The sequence below is a fragment of the Phialemonium atrogriseum genome (assembly GCF_030411735.1).
Source record: "Phialemonium atrogriseum strain 8032-3 unplaced genomic scaffold QBC33scaffold_5, whole genome shotgun sequence".
Classification (NCBI taxonomy): Eukaryota; Fungi; Ascomycota; class Sordariomycetes; order Cephalothecales; family Cephalothecaceae; genus Phialemonium; species Phialemonium atrogriseum.
This window is the reverse complement of record NW_026848142.1, coordinates 698,887-719,859: the sequence shown is the minus strand read 5'-3', so window position 1 is coordinate 719,859 and position 20,973 is coordinate 698,887. Positions and strand designations below refer to the sequence as shown.

The 20,973-nt window shown below is 56.4% G+C and overlaps 6 protein-coding genes across 6 annotated transcripts; 4 read left to right on the top strand and 2 right to left on the bottom strand.

Annotated features, from left to right (window-relative positions):
* Positions 1-844: 844 nt before the first annotated feature.
* Positions 845-6,446, top strand: QBC33DRAFT_602998 (putative clathrin heavy chain; the record flags this gene model as incomplete). The annotated part of the gene is made up of 4 exons (XM_060432165.1): positions 845-1,313; positions 1,376-1,747; positions 1,802-6,031; positions 6,087-6,446. Exons 1-4 carry the CDS (start codon positions 1,227-1,229, stop codon positions 6,444-6,446), a joined length of 5,049 nt encoding a protein of 1,682 aa, XP_060286236.1. The 5' UTR covers positions 845-1,226.
* Positions 6,447-6,855: 409 nt separating this feature from the next.
* QBC33DRAFT_487027 (uncharacterized protein) lies at positions 6,856-8,727 on the bottom strand. Its single transcript, XM_060425417.1, has 3 exons — positions 7,805-8,727; positions 7,512-7,702; positions 6,856-7,407 (listed from the first exon to the last, which is right to left on the bottom strand). Exons 1-3 carry the CDS (start codon positions 8,255-8,257, stop codon positions 7,179-7,181), a joined length of 873 nt encoding a protein of 290 aa, XP_060286235.1. The 5' UTR covers positions 8,258-8,727; the 3' UTR covers positions 6,856-7,178.
* Positions 8,728-9,160: 433 nt separating this feature from the next.
* On the top strand, positions 9,161-9,985 carry QBC33DRAFT_310041 (putative heavy-metal-binding-domain-containing protein). Its single transcript, XM_060423469.1, has 2 exons — positions 9,161-9,615; positions 9,704-9,985. Exons 1-2 carry the CDS (start codon positions 9,355-9,357, stop codon positions 9,899-9,901), a joined length of 459 nt encoding a protein of 152 aa, XP_060286234.1. The 5' UTR covers positions 9,161-9,354; the 3' UTR covers positions 9,902-9,985.
* QBC33DRAFT_529942 (dipeptidyl peptidase IV N-terminal region-domain-containing protein) lies at positions 9,870-13,595 on the bottom strand. The gene is made up of 2 exons (XM_060427188.1): positions 10,472-13,595; positions 9,870-10,406 (listed from the first exon to the last, which is right to left on the bottom strand). The coding sequence occupies exons 1-2, from the start codon at positions 13,266-13,268 to the stop codon at positions 10,300-10,302; spliced, it is 2,904 nt and encodes a 967-aa protein (XP_060286233.1). The 5' UTR covers positions 13,269-13,595; the 3' UTR covers positions 9,870-10,299.
* Positions 13,596-15,005: 1,410 nt separating this feature from the next.
* Positions 15,006-17,689, top strand: QBC33DRAFT_529938 (P-loop containing nucleoside triphosphate hydrolase protein). Its single transcript, XM_060427187.1, has 6 exons — positions 15,006-15,177; positions 15,386-15,546; positions 15,712-15,768; positions 15,834-15,954; positions 16,008-16,994; positions 17,052-17,689. Exons 1-6 carry the CDS (start codon positions 15,106-15,108, stop codon positions 17,313-17,315), a joined length of 1,662 nt encoding a protein of 553 aa, XP_060286232.1. The 5' UTR covers positions 15,006-15,105; the 3' UTR covers positions 17,316-17,689.
* A 590-nt stretch (positions 17,690-18,279) lies between these two features.
* QBC33DRAFT_576502 (H-hydrate dehydratase) lies at positions 18,280-19,660 on the top strand (the record flags this gene model as incomplete). The annotated part of the gene is made up of 4 exons (XM_060430914.1): positions 18,280-18,385; positions 18,532-18,629; positions 18,713-19,420; positions 19,538-19,660. The coding sequence occupies 4 exons, from the start codon at positions 18,280-18,282 to the stop codon at positions 19,658-19,660; spliced, it is 1,035 nt and encodes a 344-aa protein (XP_060286231.1).
* Between the last annotated feature and the right edge of the window lie 1,313 nt (positions 19,661-20,973).

Here is a 20,973-nt window from a genome sequence, read left to right as displayed (position 1 = left end):
AAACGGTGAAATCCAAGTCGTCGCTCCATGGGAATGCGAGCCGCCGCCCCACGTGCAATTGCCAGCTGTGCCAAGCCTGCAGGGGTGGTTGCTATCGGTGCCTGAGGCCAAAAGCTGTGCAGCCGCCATACAAATTGATCGAACAGCAGAAATTTTTCTGACTTTTCTTCTCTTTTTCTTCTTCATAGTATAACTATACAACGCATTTTTCACATTCTCGGAACGCTTATTTGATTCGAGGTCCCCGTCACTCGTGCAAACGAGTCTCGGTTGGGCCCAGGACATATTGAGGTTTTCGCACAGAATGGAGATCGAAATTCCAGCGCACAATCTTGGGTGCGGTGCTTCCTTATGCCTTCGCGGCCGTGGGATGGGCCGCAATGATTGGTCGTACAAATATTTGCATCATATGCCAACCATGTGAGAGTGAGCGTCTACCGTAGGAACGACAAGCCCTTGTATGAAGTGCGTGTTCTAGGATTGCCATGTCCCGTCAAGCCTCCCGCCGCCACGCCCACGGCTAGGCCAGGGCAAAAAGGCTGCGCTGGATGAGTGAGGAAGCTGTAGCAGGTAGCTCTTCGAGTTGATCACCTGGTCACCAATATAAACTTTTACAGGCGTGTAGAAAACAAACCTGCAAAAGCCCTGAGGAAATGCAAACCATACCTTCTGGTCTGGTTACGATCCATGTCATTGATTTCCCATCATTTGCAGCAGCTGCCCCTGCCTTTCATACGGCGAGCTATCTGATTGGGCGAATGTCAAGCCCAAGTGAACGCCTCACGTGACTTTAAATTGAGCCTCGGGGGTGCGCAAGGCAGGTACAACCAACACGCAGGGGCCAGGCGTCGCGAAGCTGGTTGAAGCGAACAGGTAACCTCAAAAAAAGGAACCTGACGTACTCCGTACCTTCTTCAACTTCTCAAACACGCAATCTTCCCCCATCCGCCGCACATCAACCTTTTCCGTCCAATTTTCCCGATTGCCATCTCGGGACAAGACTAACCTACTTTCTCTGTCGCACACTTCTTAATTGCCCACGTCCTCCGTCTGTGGATTGTTGACTTGTTCCCGCCCCTGCCCCGGACGGAGGTGACGACGAACCAACCTCATTTACTTCCTGGACGAATCTCCTTCACCTTGACATCGTTCAAGATCTCAGCCTTCGTAATAAGTTGGCTGCTTCCCCTCGCCGCCTTCGCGCAGCCTAGCGCCGACAATTTACCATGGCGTCGCTGCCCATCAAGTTCCAGGAGCTGTTGCAGCTCAACAGCCTTGGCGTGACCGAGAAGGCCATCACCTTCAACTCCTGTGTACGATCCATCCGTACTCAATCTCTGCCCCTCCCGCTTGCTAACCCAGAGCTCCGCTCCAGACACTAGAATCAGATTCCTACATCTGCATCCGGGAAAAGAAGGACGAAGCCTCCTCGCCCGAAGTCATCATCGTCGACCTCAAAAATGGCAACAATGTCATCCGACGTCCCATCAAAGCCGATAGCGCAATTATGCACTGGACTCGCCAGGTCATTGCCCTCAAGGCTCAGTCGCGCACCCTCCAAATCTTCGACCTGGAGCAGAAGCAGAAGCTGAAGTCGACGACCATGAATGAGGACGTTGTCTTCTGGAAGTGGATCTCCGAGACAACACTGGGAATGGTGACCGACAGCTCTGTCTACCACTGGAATGTCTTCGACGCGAGCCAGGCAGCGCCCGTCAAGGCGTTTGACCGGAACTCCAACCTTCAGGTATGTGGATACCCGCCTTGGTCGAATATCACCTTCCTCTCTAACACTTCCTAGAACAACCAGATCATCAACTACCGCACTAGCGTTGACGGAAAATGGATGGTTGTCGTTGGAATATCTCAACAACAAGGCCGTGTCGTTGGTGCCATGCAGTTATACTCCAAAGATCGGGGCATTAGCCAGGCGATCGAGGGACATGCGGCCGCCTTTGGCACTCTCAGATTGGAGGGTGCTCCCGAGGACACCAAGCTGTTCACCTTCGCTGTGCGCACTGCAGCGGGTGCGAAGCTGCATATCGTCGAGGTCGACCACCCGGAGACGAACCCCGTATTCACAAAGCGGGCCGTCGACGTCTTCTTCCCCCCCGAAGCCGCCAGCGATTTCCCGGTTGCGATGCAGGTATCGCAGAAGTACGGCCTCATCTACCTCGTCACCAAATATGGTTTCATCCACCTCTACGATCTTGAGTCCGCGACCTGCATCTTCATGAATCGGATATCGAGCGACACCATCTTCACGTCCTGCGCAGACTCGAGCTCCACAGGCATCGTCGGCATCAATCGCAAGGGCCAGGTTCTTTTGGTTGCCGCCGACGAGAATAATCTGGTCCCATATGTCCTGGAGAGTCACGGGAACGACTTGGCACTCAAGTTGGCATCCCGTGCTGGACTTCCTGGCGCCGACAATCTCTACCAGCACCGCTTTGAGCAGCTATTTAGTTCAGGTAACTACCAGGAGGCTGCCAAAGTTGCTGCCAATTCGCCCCGTGGTTTCCTGCGCACGCCGCAGACCATAGAGCGGTTCAAGCGGATCCCTCAGCAACCCGGCCAGATGTCCCACATCCTGCAGTACTTTGGTATGTTGCTTGACAAGGGCACTCTAAACCAGCACGAGACCATCGAGCTTGCCCAACCAGTCTTGGCTCAGAACCGGAAGCAGCTCCTCCAAAAATGGCTCGGCGAGGACAAATTGGACTGCTCCGAGCAACTGGGTGACATGGTTCGCCCTCATGATCTCATGATGGCTGTGGGCATCTATGTGAAGGCCAATGTACCGCAAAAGGTCGTCGCCGGCTTTGCCGAGACGAGCCAGTTCGAGAAGATCCTGCCGTACTGCGCCTCCGTCAGCTACCAGCCGGATTGGATCAACCTTCTCCAGCACATTGTCCGAGTCAACCCTGAGAAGGGCGCCGAGTTTGCGACATCGCTGGTCAACCAAGAGGGCGGATCCCTTGTTGACATTGAACGGGTCGTTGATGTGTTCCAAGCCCAAGGCATGGTTCAGCAAGCCACGGCGTTCCTTCTGGATGCGCTCAAGGACAACAAGCCAGAGCAAGGCCATCTCCAGACCCGTCTGCTCGAGATGAACTTGATGAACGCCCCGCAAGTGGCCGACGCCATCCTCGGCAACGACATGTTCTCGTACTTTGACAAGGCCCGCATCGCTTTCCTGTGCGAGCAGGCCGGGCTCTTCCAGAAGGCCTTGGAGCTTTACGAGGACCCCGAGGCTGTCAAGCGAATCATTGTCAACATTCCTGGCGCTCCCAACTTCAACCTCGACTGGCTGACGGAATTCTTCGGCAAGCTGTCTGTCGAGCAATCCCTGGACTGCCTAGATGCCATGATGAAGCATAACATTCGCCAGAATCTTCAGTCTGTCGTCCAGGTCGCCACCAAGTACTCCGATCTCCTTGGCCCTACCCGGCTCATTGATCTCTTCGAGAAGTACAAGACCGCCGAGGGCCTGTTCTACTACCTCGGCAGCATCGTCAATCTCTCCGAGGATCCGGATGTCAACTTCAAGTACATTGAGGCCGCCACCAAGATGGGCCAGTTCGGCGAAGTCGAACGTATCTGCCGCGACAGCAACCACTACAACCCGGAGAAGGTCAAGAACTTCCTCAAGGAAGCTCGCCTCAGCGAGATGCTGCCTCTCATTGTCGTTTGCGACCGGTTCAACTTCGTCCATGACTTGGTTCTCTACCTCTACCAGAACCAGCATTTCAAGTCGATCGAGGTCTACGTGCAGAGAGTCAATCCCGCTCGCACGCCCGCTGTAATCGGCGGCTTGCTTGACGTCGACTGTGAGGAGACCATCATCAAGAACCTTCTGGGAACGGTTGACCCGGCGTCTATTCCAATCGACGAATTGGTCTCAGAGGTTGAGACGCGGAATCGTCTAAAGCTCCTCCTTCCGTTCCTCGAGGCGACATTGGCAGCTGGGAACCAGCAGCAGGCTGTCTACAATGCCCTTGCGAAGATCTATATCGACTCCAATAATAATCCGGAGAAGTTCCTCAAGGAGAACGATCAATACGACACCGTCGTCGTGGGCAAATACTGCGAGAAGCGCGACCCTAACCTCGCATACATCAGCTATCGCAAGGGCCAGAACGACCTGGAGCTGGTCAACATCACCAACGAAAACTCCATGTACAAGGCTCAGGCGCGGTATCTCCTTGAGCGGGCCGATGAGGAGCTCTGGTCCTTTGTTCTTAGCGAGAACAACCTCCATCGCCGCTCCGTGATTGACCAGGTCATCTCGACTGCGGTCCCGGAGTCGATCGATCCCGACAAGGTGGCCAAGGCCGTCCAGTCGTTCCTGGCTGCCGATCTCCCCGGAGAGCTTATTGAGCTGCTCGAGAAGATCGTCCTTGAACCCTCGCCCTTCAGTGACAACGCGAGCCTGCAAAACCTGCTCATGTACACTGCCGCCAAGGCTGACAAGGCTCGCGTCATGGATTACATCCATCGTCTGGACGGTTACGATGCCGAGGACATCGCCAACTCGTGCATCGAGGTCGGTCTCCACGAGGAGGCGTTTGAGATCTACAAGAAGATTGGCAACAACGAGGCCGCTGCCAACGTGCTTGTCGAGCACGTCGTTAGTATCGATCGGGCACAAGCATTCGCCGAGCACGTGGACACCCCTGAGGTTTGGAGTAAGGTTGCCAAGGCTCAGCTGGACGGCCTCCGGATTAGTGACTCGATCGATTCGTACATCAAGGCCGGCGACCCGAAGAACTACGAGGAAGTCATCGAGATCGCCGTCCGCGCTGGCAAGAACGAGGAGCTCGTCAAATACCTTCGCATGGCCCGTAAGTCTCTCCGAGAGCCCGCCATCGACACGGCCCTCGCTTTCTGCTTTGCGCGCCTGGACCAGCTCTCCGAGCTTGAGGATTTCCTTCGCGCCACCAACGTCGCGAACATTGAGGAGTCCGGAGACAAGGCTTATGAGGAAGGTCTCTATGAGGCTGCCAAGATCTTCTACACCAGCATCTCCAACTGGGCCAAGCTCTCCACTACCCTCGTTCACCTTGCCGACTACCAGGCCGCCGTGGAGTGCGCACGGAAGGCCAACAACATCAAGGTGTGGAAGGAGGTCCACGAGGCATGCGTGGACAAGAAGGAGTTCCGGTTGGCCCAGATCTGTGGTCTGAATCTTATTGTCGACGCCGAGCAGCTGCAAGCCCTCGTCAAGCAGTACGAGCGCAACGGTTACTTCGACGAACTCATCAACCTCCTTGAGCAAGGCCTCGGTCTCGAGCGGGCCCATATGGGGATGTTCACCGAGCTGGGTATCGCACTGGCCAAATACCACCCAGAACGTCTGATGGAGCACCTCAAGCTGTTCTGGAGCCGGATGAATCTTCCCAAGATGATTCGTTCTTGCGAGGAGGCCAACTTGTGGCCCGAGCTGGTGTTCTGTTACTACCACTACGACGAGTTCGACAATGCTGCGCTCGCCGTCATCGAGAGGCCAGAGAACTCTTGGGAGCACCAGCAGTTCAAGGAGATTGTGGTCAAGGTCGCCAACCTCGAGATCTATTACAAGGCCATCAACTTCTACCTGGAGCAGCACCCGTCGCTCTTGACCGATCTCCTCCAGGCTCTGACGCCGCGTGTCGACGTCAACCGGGTTGTCCGACTGTTCCACAAGTCGGATAACCTGCCGCTCATCAAGCCTTTCCTGCTCAACGTCCAGACGCAGAACAAGCGGATTGTGAACGATGCCATCAACGACCTGTTGATCGAGGAGGAAGACTACAAGACTCTTCGCGACTCGGTCGAGAACTACGACAATTACGACGCCGTCGAGCTGGCCGGTCGCCTCGAGAAGCACGACCTCGTCTTCTTCCGCCAGATTGCAGCTAACATCTATCGCAAGAACAAGCGCTGGGAGAAGTCGATCAACTTGTCAAAGCAGGACAAGCTCTGGAAGGATGCCATCGAGACTGCGGCCATCTCCAGCAAGGAGGAAGTGGTGGAAGAACTCGTCCGATACGTAGGTGCTAATCCTCCCCCAAATCGTGCGCTGGTGGCTAACTCATGCTCTGCAGTTCGTCGACATTGGCAACCGAGAATGTTATGTCGGCATGCTCTATGCCTGCTACGACCTCATCCGGCCTGATACCGTTCTCGAGATGTCTTGGCGCCATGGCCTGAACGACTTCACCATGCCGTACATGATCAACCTCCTATGCCAGCAGACCAAGGAGCTCACCACCCTCAAGGCGGACAACGAGGCTCGGAAGGCCAGGGAGAAGGAACAGGAGAAGGTCGAGGACAACACGCCCATCCTCGGTGGCAACCGTCTCATGATTACCGCTGGTCCGGCCGGCGGTGCAGGCCATGCCTCACCAGTCCCGTTCGCCCAGACCAACGGGTTCGCTCCCCAGCCAACCGGCTATGGCTTCTAAGGGGGGCGCGCACCCTGCGCGTCTCCCCTTCCCCTCTCGGCAACCGAGCGTTTAATTCCTCCCACCAAACCCAACCGTATATTTTCATTTCATCCTCCCAAGAAGCAGCACCCCTCTAACTGGCTGTAATTCTACTTTCTGGGTGCTTAATACCGTGGTGAAAGCAGGAGGTTGGAATGGATACGCAGGTGGTACGGTTTCTGGTTTCAAGTGGATGGTTGCGTTCCGCCTTATCGCTGCATCGGCTGCTCCTCTTCATGGCGCAGAGTAAACTATGTGCACAATACTTGTATGATAGAGACCTATCTCGTCTAGTTGATTTTGCTTGCAATCCACTGAACCCGTCCGTTTGCGCCGGTGTGAGTTGGTAATGTGATCCTGTCTCGGCAGGCTTGGCCGAATCATTCATTCCGTGACATCTATCTGCTTATGTAGGTCACGCGAGAGCGGGCTGAGCCAGTAGGTGCTCCAATTTTATTCATGACTTGTAAAGAAGCAAGCAAATTGTATACATACTTCAACGTATTTTCAGCCATCCATGAACAACGATTTCAGAAGCGAAGTTATATACGTGCGCTGTATCAACAAGTCGCAAGTATGTAGGTATGTACAGGAACCACATATTTGACTACCGGACCTACCCCTACCTCCCCTTCTACACCGACACCAGATGGTCTAGACAGATAGATGGGTGCCCGTTGTGAGTGTGGAGCGGAGTTGGCGTGTGGTTCATCACAGCGAGACGCAGGCGTTGTCCGAGTCCTCGACGAACAGGCTGCCGTAGATCAGGCCCTCGTTGAGGCCGCTCTCCTGGTATCCGGCGTTGACGACGTCGCTGGTGCCCGTCGGCTTCTTGAGGATGCCGATCTGGAACTGGCCCGCGCCCGAGTTGTCGTTGGTCACGGCGCTGGTGACCGACTTGAGCGGGTCGGAGCCCTTGGAGTAGTAGACTTGGAGGGTACTGTGCGGAGGAGACTGGTCAGCGAGGGGCGGAAAAGGGGAAGAAGACGGATTGCCCTCGTCGTTTGGGGAAACCCGGGCTGCGGGCGGCTTGGGTATACTCACTTCTTGTTGAAGTCCAGGGTGATGGCAAAGTTCTGCCAGGCGTCTTTCTCGATGGGCGTCGACCAGACCTGGTTGTTCTGTCGGTTCAGCACCTTCCATGTGTCCTTGGCCAGGCTGTCCTGGCCAATAATGGCGCCCGCCTCGAAGTTGAACTGGTTGGCCGAGTAGTCGGCCGCCTCGTGCCAGACGTTCTATAGCCCGTCCTGGTTAGCCAACTTGAATCTCCCCCCTGCCCATGATGTTGATTACGGGGCTAATGGGGGGAGGGTGGGCGAGATTAAAGGGGGACGAACCAGGTATTCATGCGACAAGTTAAGCGGCCTCTGTGGATCAAGCTTGACGCTGAAGTGGATCGTCTTGACGCCCTTGACGGCGGGGCTGGCGTCGTTGCTGTCGCCCTTGAACTGCAGGCCGGCGCGGCGGAAGCCCTTCTGGGTCTGGAAGATGGACTTGTCGCTGATGGTGACCTCGAAGGCCTTCTTGGTGTCGTCGTCGAAGCGCGCGCGGCCGGCGTCGGCGGGGAACTTGAGGATCTCGCTCCACTTGAGGCCCTCGCCCTTGACGTAGTCCGGGTTGAAGGGCGACGTGCTCGAGCTGTCGAAGTCGGCCGCCGACAGCGAGGACGACACGCGCCCGTCGAACACGATCGGGCACTTGACCTCGGCGGGGGTGTCGACCTGGCGGCACGGCAGCGAGGCCGCCGATGCGGCGCTGACCAGCGCGAGAAGGACTGTGGTTCCGATCATTTTTTTTTTCTTCTTCCTTTCTCTTCTGCCTTTATCCTTGATTGGGCTGTTCTCGGCTTTTCCCCTAATTCCCCTCGAAACGAATGATAACACGCTTAGGGTTCAAAAACGAGGGAGACTGGAGCTGGTGATGTCGTTGCGAGTTGAGCAAGAGCGAACGCCCAGCCAGCAGGGAGGGCCCAGCGTTTTTGTCTTCTTCCTGGCATTCTGACCACTTGGACTGAATTGCTCCGGCTGAATGAACCCGCCATTGATTAAGCGACGCGAATTGCCATCGGTTCCTTGAGCCAATGCTACTGCAATTGCCAGAAAGGTCATCTTCCGTGTAATGAATTGGGAGAGATCCATATTGAAAAAGTGGGGTCAGAGCTGGGGAAAAGCGTCCAGGAAGCTGCTGTGGGGGATCACGACTTGGGGTACATACATCCATTGTTTCTCTCGCAACTTCCGCAAAGCCCCGTATGCGGTTATTTTTATTTTAAATAATAATTGTCGATCTCCTAAATTAACCGTATTTTTTCTATCTTTATGCTGGATTGGGCCCTATTCCGCGAACCGGTTCCCCCCGAAGTCGCCAGGGCGACTAGCAAAACGAAAACGGCTCACCCGACACTGTCCTACGCATACTCAGCCCTCTTGTTGCTACATAGCATGACGCCTCACTGTATGTACCCCGATACAGCAGGCTAGCCCCAGGCACTCCGACTAACATGGTTAGAATGCGGGAAATACGAAATACGCTGCCCTGCCAACAACCTATCAAAACACGCATGGGATGTCACCAAAACTCCCACTTCTCTGGGGGCAGTGTGTCTGAGTGTGTCTGAGTCCCTGAGATCTGCGAGTAATGCCCGATCGTTGACGATGAGCTTCGTCAAGTCGCCGGTCAACCTCGTGAGGCAAAAAAGGGTATAAAGAGAGCCATGATGTCTCTAGTTTCCCAGTCGCCCTGTCCCATCATCCTCCCACTCTCAGGCCATTCCCACCATTTCCATCAAACGCGCAGCCCACGATAGTGTGAATCTCCTCCCCCCTACCCCGCCCCAAGAGCCTACAAAGCCCATATACATTATCATCCCCCACCACCTTCGCCAGCTATGGATCACAGGACCCGCGACAAGAAGGCCCAGCAGAAGGGCCAGCAGGCCGACATACCGCCGCATATCCAGGACCTGCACTGCTTCACCGAGACCAACGGCGTCATCACGACGACCATGTTCGACATCCCCGGGTACCGCGTCGTCAAGGTCCTGGGCGCCGTCTACGGCCTGACCGTGCGGTCGCGCAACTGGGCCGCCGGCCTGGGAATGGCGCTCAAGAGCATCGCTGGCGGGGAGCTGCAATGGTTCACGAGCTTGGTGAGTCCCCGTTAATGTCTCCCCTCCAAAATAAAGGGCGAGGGGAAGGGGGGGAAACAGAGAAACAAGCTGACACAGACAAAAACAGCTCTACAGCGCCCGCAACGACGCCATCAGTCGCCTCGTGGCCGAGACGCAGAGCCGCGGCGGCAACGCCATCATCGCGATGCGCTTCGACGCCGCCGACCTCGCCGGCTTCGCGCAGGTCTGCGCCTACGGCACGGCGGCCGTCGTCGAGAAACTGAACCCCGAGGTGGAGGAGGCGCCGCAGCTCATCCAGACCTAGGGTGGACGGGACGGGCGTGTTTGTTCTGTCCCTTTTTTCTTTTCTTTTCTTTCTTCTTTTTTCTTCTTTTTTTTAGGCTTGTTGGGGGCGCTTTCCAGCAAAAGGGGGTTTGCTATCGGGTGCGGTTTTTTCTTAGGGGAAGGGTCGCTTCGCTTGAGTGAGTGGTGTTATAGGAGTGCGGCGCGTTGGGATGGGTATGGGATGGAAGTTGGAGCTACCAAGCAGACTTTAGTTCCTTTATTGTTTACACCTGAAAGCAAAGAAATGTGGTGTCTGTTTATCAACACTTGCTGGGACGTTTTTCCTGTCTTCAGTCCTAGAACGCCATGCTGTAATGTTTCCCTCCTATAACTCCAGATCATCTTACACGAGCTGGCGGTTTACAGAATAATCCGAGGCTATTGACTCCCTTCGAGATCCAGTTCCCTCTTCGTATCAATGGGCTTCGCATCATTGACCTTGAGCCACACCCCATTGAAAGCATTGATGAGCCAATTGGACAATTCTAGAGCATACAGAGTCAGCAACTTCATCAACAGTCAGGTTCGGGCGCCGGAGGAAGAGACTTACTGTCGTACACGATCCGATTGGCATTGTGGAAGTAGATTCCATGATCGCTATCGGGGAACACGTGGACGTCGTAGTTTTCGACGTTGTCCAAGTCCAGCTTGTCCAGCAGCACCAGCGAATTCTGCATGTGAACATTGTCGTCGGCAACGCCGTGCATGAGCAGGAACCGGACGTTCTGCGACAGGGCGGTGACGTTGTTGATGGCGCTTCTGTCGTAGCCCCCTTCGTTGACCTGCGGCGTGAGCATGTACCTCTCGGTGTAGATGCTGTCGTAAAAGCGCCAGTCCGTGACGGGCGCGACCGCCATGCCGTAGCTGAACGTCTCCCCGGCATCCTGCTCGAGCGTCTTGAGCGTCGTGTACCCGCCGTACGACCAGCCCCATATGGCGAGGCGAGAGGCGTCCACGTAGTCTAGGCCCGCCCAGTGCTTCGCTGCCGCGATCTGATCGTGCGACTCCCACCGGCCCAGGTCGCCGCGGATGATTACGCGCGCCTTCCGGCCGATGAAGCCAGTGCCTCTGCCGTCGACGGTCACAACCAGGTAGCCCAGGTTGGAGGCCACATACGACTGGAAGTCGACGGCGAACCTTTTGTTCACGGACTGAGAGACTGGGCCACTGTATTGCTGGAAGAGGACGGGGTATTTCTTGTTTTTGTCAAAGTGCGGCGGGCGGCGTTCCACGTAGTTGAGGTCGATCCCGTCGACGTTGATTGTGCCGTAGATCTTGACCGGGAGGTCGTGCCGCTTGGCGCTCTCGGCGAGTCCTGCATTCTGTTCGACTATGTGCTCGTATTGGTTGGGATTGCTGGGGGTGCTGACCACCTTCTGCCAAGGAACCTCTGGTCCCTGGTACGAAAGAAGAGCATATCCAGCTCCATTCGAGAAAGACACATCGTAGTAGCCCTCTCCCGTAGTGTCTGTTAAGGGGGTCAGATCCTTCCCGGTGAGCTTGACGCTATACACGTGGCGTTGGATGGACGATTCCTTGGTCGCAACGAAGTAAACCAGGTTCCTTTCCAGGTCGATGGCGGAGGGGGCATTCACAACTTCCCACTTTCCCGACGTAAGCATGATAGGTTCGGGATTGTCGAGGGGGACAAAGTACGCCAGATGATCCCTGTCCTCGTGAATGACAGTATCGATATAGCCATCGTCTTTGCGGCCCTTCGTGGCGTCTGCTGGTATGTAGCGGGCGCTCTGCGAGATCTCAAACCACCCTCCGTCGATGCTCTTCACGTCCACGGTTCTAACTGTCTTCCCCGTTCTCGAGGCAACGTCGACGAGTAAGACATGCATAACATCGCTGACGCGATTTGTCTCCTTGATAACGACCTTACCCCCAGCCCAGAGGACGCTGGTAATGAGTCTGTCATCATCCGAAAAGCGATCCGAAACCTTAACATCAAAGACGTCACCTCTTTGGACGTCGTAGAACTTCAGATCGACGATAGGGTTGTGGGCTCCAGCCTTGGGATACTTAATCATGCGAACCTCCGGGTAGGCCTCCTCGCCTGGCTCGGGCTGCACGCCGCTGGGTCGCGAGACGAAGTATTGGACCGGATATTCAGGGACGCCGGACTCATTCGTCCTCAAGAAGGCGAAATAGTTTCCGTCCTGCGACCACCAAGTCGCGCTGGCCCCGCCCAGGACTTCCTCTTCGTAGACCCAGTCAGGCACCCCGTTAAAAACCTCGGGCCCTCCGTCCTGCGTGACCTTCTTGACTTCCTTATCTCCGACCTTCCGCAGATATATGTTGTTTTGCCTCGTGAAGACGATCGCATCGCTCGTTGGGCTCCACCTGGCAAGCTGGAGCCTCGCGCCCGGCTCTCCCGGCACCAGCGGTTCCGCGCTCTGGGTCTCGACGTCGAAAATCCAATACACGGCCGTGGACGAGTGGCGCCAGTTCGACTGCTTGTCCGTGGCGAGCAGGACCCTCCGCAGGTCCTGGCTCGGCACCGCGTCGTCGGGCTTGTGGTATCGGCCCCCATGGGCAAACGTGCCCCTCGCCATCAGCGACTTTGTGCCCTGCACGCCGGCAACCCCGTCCCCGCCGTCGGCGATCTCCGGGTTCTGGGAGCGAACGTCCTCGACGACGAGGTAGTCCTTCCCCGCGGCGCCGCGCTCCAGCAGCAGGCCGTCCTCGCCATCGGCGCCGGCGATCCAGCTGATGCCGTGGTGCTTGGCGAGCCATTGGCCGCCCAGCACCTGGTCGAGCGTCACCTTGCTGGTCGCGGCGTCGGCGTTGGCGTCGGGGGTCTGCGTGCCCGCCGTCGCCTGTGGGGCGTGACTGCTCACCGCGGCCCCTGACGTGTGCTGCTCGTTCCGCCCCGCCGATATGTACACGAAGGCGCCGATCAGCCAGATGCAGACGAACAGCACCGACCCCGCAATCAGCGCCCGCCGCAGCGACCGGTCCATTTGCTTGCTGCCGCCTGCGCCGCCGCGTGTTCCAGCCCCGCCGCCTCCGCGAGAGGACCCATTTCCGGCCAGGAAGGGCCCCGTCTCGAGGTCGTCGGCGGCCAGCTCTTCCTTCAGCCGGTCGTCTTCTTCATATTCTTCGTCGTCGTCATCGACGCCTGCCCGGCCGTCGCGGGCGGCGTAGTAGGCGCCATCGCGGCCACCGCGGTGGCCCTTGGGGGAGCGTTCGTGGGCGAGGCGGTCGTGGATGCGCTCGAAGACGAGGCTCGTCGTGCTGACGGAGGAGAGAGACTCGCGCGACATTCTGGGTTTGGACGGGCCTGGTTGATTCAAGAGCGAAAGGTCGCCGTCCCGGTCGTGGTCTCGGTGGTGGGACATGATGGCGGCGGCTAAATGTAGGTAGGCACCTAGGTAGGTAGGTTGGGTGGGAACTCGACTGGATGGATTAGACTTATGGGAGGTGAGGCTGCATCTCGCCTGCCATCAACAAGTTGGCAAGCTTGACTCTCTCAAGACAAACATGAATTAATGCGTCTCGCTCAATCGGCCGGCGAAGAACTAGACGAATGAGTAGGTTGGTGGATTATGAGCACTCTATTCAGGACCCAATCCGGAAATTTGGAAATGTTCTTTGCAGTTGGCGTTGGGTCAGCTTACACACGCCCCGCCTCCTCCTGGAACGACGCCCGTGCCCCTGTTCCAGTTCCAGCTCCAACAGCTCCCCCAACAGCTCTTGTAGCGTCTGGTAAGATAAGATCACATTCGAAGAGACAATGGGTTAATATGTTTAATGTTGTTCCCAATTCCATACTTTGATACCTACTGCGTAGTAGATTCAAGGATAGCTCTTCTCAATGGATCTGTAATAGCACGAAACATATTCCCCTACCCAATCGCAGGAGGACTGCGATAGAGGACAACCCAGAGGTAGATAGATACCTTGTTGGTGCATCAGGCAATGGGCTGAATCAATGCTGTCAGGTTATACAGAATGACCACCCTCGAAGAGATACTCGGTGTGAACCGGCACAGCCACAAGAACACTCATAACCAATGCTTGCTCGAGACAGCTTCTTCTCAGACGGGCCGTCAACCTCAGCAACGCTCAATTGTAGATGACAATGACGATGCGGTTACCCCCTCTGCTTCCACGCGTTTGCGGCAGAGTTGACAGGACTCGGAGTTCAGCTGGCAAGGTTATCTCGTGCTCGTTGCCAGCCCCCTCAAGTTGACTCCCTGCCTTGACCCGTTCGTGGAGGTAGCTCAAAGGACATATGCAAGGGCTGCTGGACGGCCTTGATCCAGCAACGAAGGCATCTTTCCCATGCAAGTATTTTCCGCAATTGGTATGCCGAGAACATACAATAGCCACTGTATCGAGACGTCTTGCATCCGCTGTACTTCCTGCCGTTCGCCCGTTCAAGAACAGTAGACAAACATTTGCGTGGCCTGTATCAGTCAGTAATAACTGCTGGCAGAATGCCCTGGGATCTTCGGACTCGCCTACTGTCCCAGAAGGAGGCCACAGAAACATAGAAAGAGAGTTGACAACTGCGCTGCGTAGGCGGCTGGTTAACTTTCCTCCTAGCAGTCGGAACTAGAGCTCCGACGCCATGGGGCTACAGTTGTGGCTTTCGCCTAGAAGCAGACGTGAAGCAAGGACGCAATTGACTCTATGGGAAGGCTTTGGAGATCATTCCGTGCCTCAGGATGTTCAGTAAAAATAAGCTGGACGCCAAGGCGGTCTGCCGAAGAAATCTGAGGCAGACGGTCTTGGACATCCAAAGCTGGTAGGTTTCGCCATAAGACGGGATTGGCCAGCCAAACGCGAGCACTTTATATGCTATAGAAGTCGACGCTCTCACGTCCAATGGCGCAAAGGTCGGAACAGATGTTGCTGACGACCAGGAATTATGAAGGAATTATTGAAGGCATCGCAATGTTGATCAAAGCCAATTCCATCTCAACGGGTCAAATGTTGATGTGGAGCCTCGGAACTGAGGAAAATTAGGGGACCGTGGCTGATTGGTCGACGGGTGAGCTCGGCTCCACCTCCTCCCTCTTACCAAATCCACTGTCCTCTTGCAAAAAACTCCCGCCCGGAACCTCTGCAAACTTCCAACATCTCCTCCGTCTCAATCTCCCCTCTCCCAATTGCAATCCATTTGCAATTGCTTTTCTCCCTATCCTAGTTGTCGTTAGATAACGCTCTAATATGTTCCGGAACGCCCTCCGACAGTCCACGCGTGCCGTGGGTGCCATCTCTGCCACCAGCAGAGTTGCCGTGGTGAGTGATGCCTCCGCCCGGCCGATTCCGCCCCAATTCCATCCAAGGCACCTCGAATCCAATCTCAATGTCATCATCGAGTGTCGCCAGCCCCCGATTGAAGACTTTGAGACGGGTACATGGGTCGTGGATGGCCTTTTGGAGCTCTTTCCGAGAGCTTTGGTGGTTGATTCTCGGCCTTTCGGCTAACTTGTTTTGCACCCGCCAGGCACGAAATGCCGCACCCGCAGCCCTGAGCTTCCAACTCCGAACATACGCCGCCGACGCGAAGGCATCACCAACTGAGGTCTCCTCCATTCTCGAGCAGCGGATCCGTGGTGTTCAGGAGGAGTCCAACCTCGCCGAGACTGGTCGCGTTCTCTCCGTCGGGTACGTTTTGCCTGGACCGGCAGCTCTTGGCACCGCGACGATGGGGATGGGGATGGGACGCCTTCAATCGCCCACCACCCCCAACGTCAATTGATCAAGGAGCATGCGAAGAAATGTTTGGACAGGATTTGTCAAGGAAAATGCTAACCTGGATCTTCCTCACAGTGACGGTATTGCCCGTGTCCATGGCATGGCCAATGTCCAGGCCGAGGAGCTGGTCGAGTATGTTATTCCCGGCCTTTGACCTGCCGTCAACTCAAGACTGCGGCCACTAACATGATATACAGGTTCGCCTCCGGTGTCAAGGGCATGTGCATGAACCTCGAGGCTGGCCAGGTCGGTGTCGTGCTCTTCGGTTCCGATCGTCTGGTCAGGGAGGGTGAGACCGTCAAGCGTACCGGCGAGATTGTGAGTTGATATTAAATTCCCGACAACGACACGATTGCTTACTGTCGCCTCAGGTTGATGTCCCTGTCGGCCCCGAGCTTCTCGGCCGTGTCGTCGACGCTCTCGGCAACCCCATCGACGGCAAGGGCCCCCTCAACACCAAGGAGAGGCGCCGAGCCCAGCTCAAGGCCCCCGGCATTCTCCCTCGCCGCTCCGTCAACCAGCCAGTGCAGACTGGCATGAAGTCTATCGATGCCATGGTGCCCATTGGCCGTGGCCAGCGTGAGCTGATTATCGGTGATCGTCAGACCGGTAAGACTGCCGTCGCCCTCGACACCATGCTCAACCAGAAGCGGTGGAACAACGGCACCGATGAGACCAAGAAGCTGTACTGCGTCTACGTCGCCGTCGGCCAGAAGCGATCCACCGTCGCCCAGCTCGTCAAGACCCTCGAGGAGAACGACGCCATGAAGTACTCTATCGTCGTCGCCGCCACTGCCTCCGAGGCCGCTCCTCTGCAGTACCTTGCCCCCTTCACCGGTGCCTCCATCGGCGAGTGGTTCCGTGACAACGGCAAGCACTCGCTCATCATCTACGACGATCTGTCCAAGCAGGCTGTCGCCTACCGCCAGATGTCCCTGCTCCTGCGTCGTCCCCCCGGCCGTGAGGCTTACCCCGGTGACGTCTTCTACCTCCACTCTCGTCTCCTCGAGCGTGCTGCCAAGTTGAACGACAAGCACGGCGGTGGTTCCATGACTGCCCTGCCCATCATCGAGACCCAGGGCGGTGATGTGTCTGCCTACATCCCCACCAACGTCATTTCCATTACCGACGGCCAGATCTTCCTGGAGGCTGAGCTCTTCTACAAGGGTATCCGACCTGCCATCAACGTCGGTCTTTCCGTCTCCCGTGTCGGCTCTGCTGCCCAGCTCAAGGCCATGAAGCAAGTCGCTGGTTCGCTCAAGCTCTTCTTGGCCCAATACCGTGAGGTCGCCGCCTTCGCCCAGTTCGGTTCCGATTTGGATGCCGCCACCAAGCAGACCCTCAGCAGAGGTGAACGCGTAAGTACTTGATCGATGATAGAGTGCCAGAGCATACGAAGCTAATATCCTCTCCAGTTGACCGAGCTTCTCAAGCAGAAGCAGTACTCTCCCATGGCCGTCAACGAGATGGTTCCCCTCATCTTCGCTGGTGTCAACGGTTACCTCGACCAGGTCCCCGTCGGCAAGATCCTGCAGTGGGAGGCTGACTTCCTGGCGCACCTCAAGACCAATGAGGCCGATGTCATCACAACCATCGACAAGGAGGGTTCGATCAGCAAGGACCTCGAGGCCAGGTTGAAGGAGATCATCCAGACCTTCACCAAGAGCTTCCTGGGTTAATTGCAGCAGACTCAGACCTTGCTGGGGTTCTTGGAGAAGATGTATGGGGGTAGATGACTGTTTATACCGCGTCCGGGTGCGTCGTTTAGAGAGGAAGCTTCCGTTTCGGGTGCTGGGACTGAGGCATGGAAGTGCGGGAGGGGAGATTCTCCAGTCGAACCACTGTAAAATAGAGCCGAATACTCAATCAAGCACTCGATTCCTTTTGTCCGTAATCATCGCAATCTTTATAAAATCTACTCTTTTATTTGTGCCAAGCTGGACTGGAAGCGATGTGAAGGGAGAAATCAGTTGCTTCTTGACCTTGATTCATCACCTTCACACCTAGATATTACGTTACAACTGTCAACTCAACGTTTGTCGTCGAACCCCCCTGTATGATTGGTATCAAAATATCATCGAATTATTGAGTTTGCGCCCCTTCATCCTCGCTCGGCCACATATTGTGCTTTGAACTACCACCTCCTTTTTTGATGGAAGTGCTTCACCTCTTCGAGCATGTCTTCTCCAGCTGCGGACATGTACACGATCCGAGGCCCTATACACACCGTACTTTGTGCCAATTGACTTGTGACCTTGCAACAAAGTAGACTTGGTTCGACTGGAATGTTGTTGTTGATTACCTAATGCTTCTCGACTACCAGATTCGGCGGCACATCATCGACCAACTACGTCAGCAAGATCGGGTGGTGCCATACAAATCCAAGTCGTTCAGTCGCCAAAATGTCTGGCACTTACCAATCCAACCATCTCTCAGCTTCAGATGCTCTTATTCCACCAATTGAGGCATTGACAACCCTTCCGATCCATTCGTAAGTCATTTGGGTTCTCTCACTTCCATGTTCTCCACGGCCCTCTCACCAAAGTCACTGACATCATCAACCACAACGTTTCCAGCTTGCCGTAGGCTCCCAAGACAACGAGCTGACCCCGAGGCAAGAAACGCGGACCCCAGGCGCCGACGATGATCTCCGATACCTCGACTGTTCCAGACATGTCTGCTGCTACGAAAGAGATCCTCACCAAGGTCCGGCAACTGGTGCCGCCGATGCTCGACAAGTTCCACAAAGGTACGCCCCGTCCGTGATCCCTCGCCGACCACGAGTCGTGGGGTCCTCGAGCGCGAGCAAGGACCCCGAATGACTGGCGCTTTTCTATTCCTTTCTACGTCTACGAGAGATCTCAGGCCGGCTAACTCGTGGGGTACGCCGGACAGGGCAACTTGGGCGAGTGGCAGTCATTGGCGGGAGTGAGGATTACACAGGGGCACCGTACTTCTCGGCAATGGCAAGCGCAAGACTGGGGTGTGATATGGTACGTTTACCTCGAGCAGCCCGAGGTGTCCGGGCCCGCCGCGAGCGCTGATAACCCCGCCCGTCTCGCTCACCACCACGCAGTCCCACGTCGTCTGCACCCCCAACGCCGCAGCCGTGATCAAGACCTACTCGCCAAACCTGATGGTACACCCTCTAATGCGGTCCTCGCCGTCCACCCTCGCGGGCTCCATCACCTCCCCATCCGCCGACACCGACCCGGCCCGCATCGCCGAGTCCATCATCGCGATGCTCCCCCGGCTGCACGTGCTCGTCATCGGCCCCGGCCTGGGCCGCGACCCGCTGATGCACGACGTGTGCGCGCGCGTCATCCGCGCCGCCCGCGACCGCGGCACGCCGCTGGTCCTCGACGCAGACGCCCTCGCCCTCGTGCAGCGCGACCCGGGCCTCGTGCGCGGCTACCCCGCCGCCGTGCTGACGCCCAACGTCGTCGAGTTCGGCCGCCTGACCGGCGCGCTGGGGATCGACGACGAGGTCGCGGGGGCGGGCGAGGGCGCAAAGGTGGAGGCGCTGGCAAGGGCGCTGGGGGGCGTCACGATCGTGCAGAAGGGCGGGACGGACCTGATATCGGACGGCAAGACGACGCTGGCGGTGGACCTGGTCGGCGGGAGGAAGAGGAGCGGCGGGCAGGGGGATACGCTGACGGGCAGCATCGCCACGTTCCTGGGCTGGAGGAAGGCTTACCTGGACGGCATCTGGGAGACGGGCGGGCGGCTGAGCGAGAGGGAGACCGTCGGGTTGGCGGTGTTTGGGGGCAGTGCGATTACGAGGGTGAGTTGTGCCTCCCCCCTGAAGGCGGGGGCTGCGAGCCCCTGAATGGCAGCCCTTGACGACCTTTCCTTTTCGGCATTGCATGGTTTGCTAACGGCAGCGGGGGGGTCTGGACAGGAATGCTCTCGCCTCGCCTTCGCTAAGAAGGGGCGCTCATTGCAAGCTAGTGATCTGACGGACGAGGTGCACACGGCCTTCATGAACCTATTTGGCGAAGTGGACGAGGAAAGGGGAGACTAAGCTGTGGGCTTGTAGCAGACGCCGCCGCCACTCCCTGGGGACTTCGTATAGTATTATGTTTCCACGTCGACGGGCTGGGGGTCTGGGAGGGGCCAGTGCCGGCTGGGCGCGAGTACGCAATCGTTGATGCGGTGTCCATGACTAGCTGAGGGCCCAGACCTGTGGCTGCAGACGAGGCTGCTCCGGTAGTCGATCCGTGTCGATCACTGAGCTTTTTGTTCAGCCCCCTTGCTTCGAGTAGTTCATGGCCACGGTCTCGCGTCAGTAGCAATTGCCCATCCATGATTTATTTGATCGCTCCGCATGCACGCCAAGGTCATTAGCCATCATCTGTCCTGCAAGGAGATGAGACTTCAAGCTAATACCCTCCAGATACATACGGCCTTGGATCGTTGTATGTAGCATGTGTAAAATGGAAACAGCCCAATTTGCAAACCATCCCATGCAGCTGCATCGTGGAGCGTGGAGCGTGGAGCTACTGAGAAGCAACTGACGTTCGCCAACGAGTGGCTGAGAATAAGGTGCATCATTTGTGCAAGATTACAGAGTGTGGTTTCACTGCAGTTCGATGGTGGCACAGCTTTCGTCCTGTCGTACCGCCACGGTTCCCGGTAGCGAGGGATTCTGCCGGGCTCGAATTCAGGTCCTTGATTCTGGAACTGCCTCGGTTGTTGCAAGCAGAGCCCTAGTTTACATGAAAGCCCGAAGGAGAGGATACTAACAAGTACGGATTAGTGACAGGCACAACAAGGAACTACTTAGTTGAGAAAACAGGGAAGAACAGAGCCAAGATCTGGGTACTATGTCAGCGATGGGGTGTCGTGACTCGTTCGTCTCCACGCCTTGTCCTTGGTCAACAACTCAGCAAGCTTCACATTCTGTGGTGGCTTCCCGTTATCAAGGAGCAAACTCAAGGGAATCCTTCTGCTACAATGGCTCGCCTCATCACAGCTTTTAATTGGCTATCTGGCTGGAAGACAAATGAAACTCGAGATTCAACTGAAGAGGCGGAGGAACAGGTTCCAAAGTAAAATTACCCTGTACGACAGCATATTGCCCAACGGAAGCTGTCAACATTGATAATTGAGTTCTCAGTATGTACGTTGTGAGACACTGTTTCCTTTTTTCTGCGTCTAGTCTAGTAAGCAACCTAGAGCGTCGCCATCCCCAGTTGGGACTGAAGTGCCCAGCTTGGCTGGGGAGTATCAGAGGGGCTGTGTTGACTCTTTGAGGCCCAGACAAGTTGCGAGGATCCGCCATCCACCAACATTACTGCGTAGACACCACCTATCGAAGGCCGGGCCCCAATTCCC

Excerpts from the sequence above, each read along its gene's own strand:
- QBC33DRAFT_310041 (XM_060423469.1), top strand. The coding sequence starts at position 9,355 with ATGGATCACAGGACCCGCGACAAGAAGGCCCAGCAGAAGGGCCAGCAG. Across the intron at positions 9,616-9,703 it reads TGCAATGGTTCACGAGCTTG|CTCTACAGCGCCCGCAACGA; the intron begins GTGAGTCCCCGT and ends AGACAAAAACAG.
- QBC33DRAFT_529942 (XM_060427188.1), bottom strand. The coding sequence starts at position 13,268 with ATGTCCCACCACCGAGACCACGACCGGGACGGCGACCTTTCGCTCTTG. Across the intron at positions 10,407-10,471 it reads CAATCGGATCGTGTACGACA|AATTGTCCAATTGGCTCATC; the intron begins GTAAGTCTCTTC and ends TGTATGCTCTAG.
- QBC33DRAFT_487027 (XM_060425417.1), bottom strand. The coding sequence starts at position 8,257 with ATGATCGGAACCACAGTCCTTCTCGCGCTGGTCAGCGCCGCATCGGCG. Across the intron at positions 7,703-7,804 it reads ACTTGTCGCATGAATACCTG|AACGTCTGGCACGAGGCGGC; the intron begins GTTCGTCCCCCT and ends GACGGGCTATAG. Across the intron at positions 7,408-7,511 it reads ACCCTGGACTTCAACAAGAA|TACCCTCCAAGTCTACTACT; the intron begins GTGAGTATACCC and ends TCCTCCGCACAG.
- QBC33DRAFT_529938 (XM_060427187.1), top strand. The coding sequence starts at position 15,106 with ATGTTCCGGAACGCCCTCCGACAGTCCACGCGTGCCGTGGGTGCCATC. Across the intron at positions 15,178-15,385 it reads CCACCAGCAGAGTTGCCGTG|GCACGAAATGCCGCACCCGC; the intron begins GTGAGTGATGCC and ends TGCACCCGCCAG. Across the intron at positions 15,769-15,833 it reads CAGGCCGAGGAGCTGGTCGA|GTTCGCCTCCGGTGTCAAGG; the intron begins GTATGTTATTCC and ends CATGATATACAG.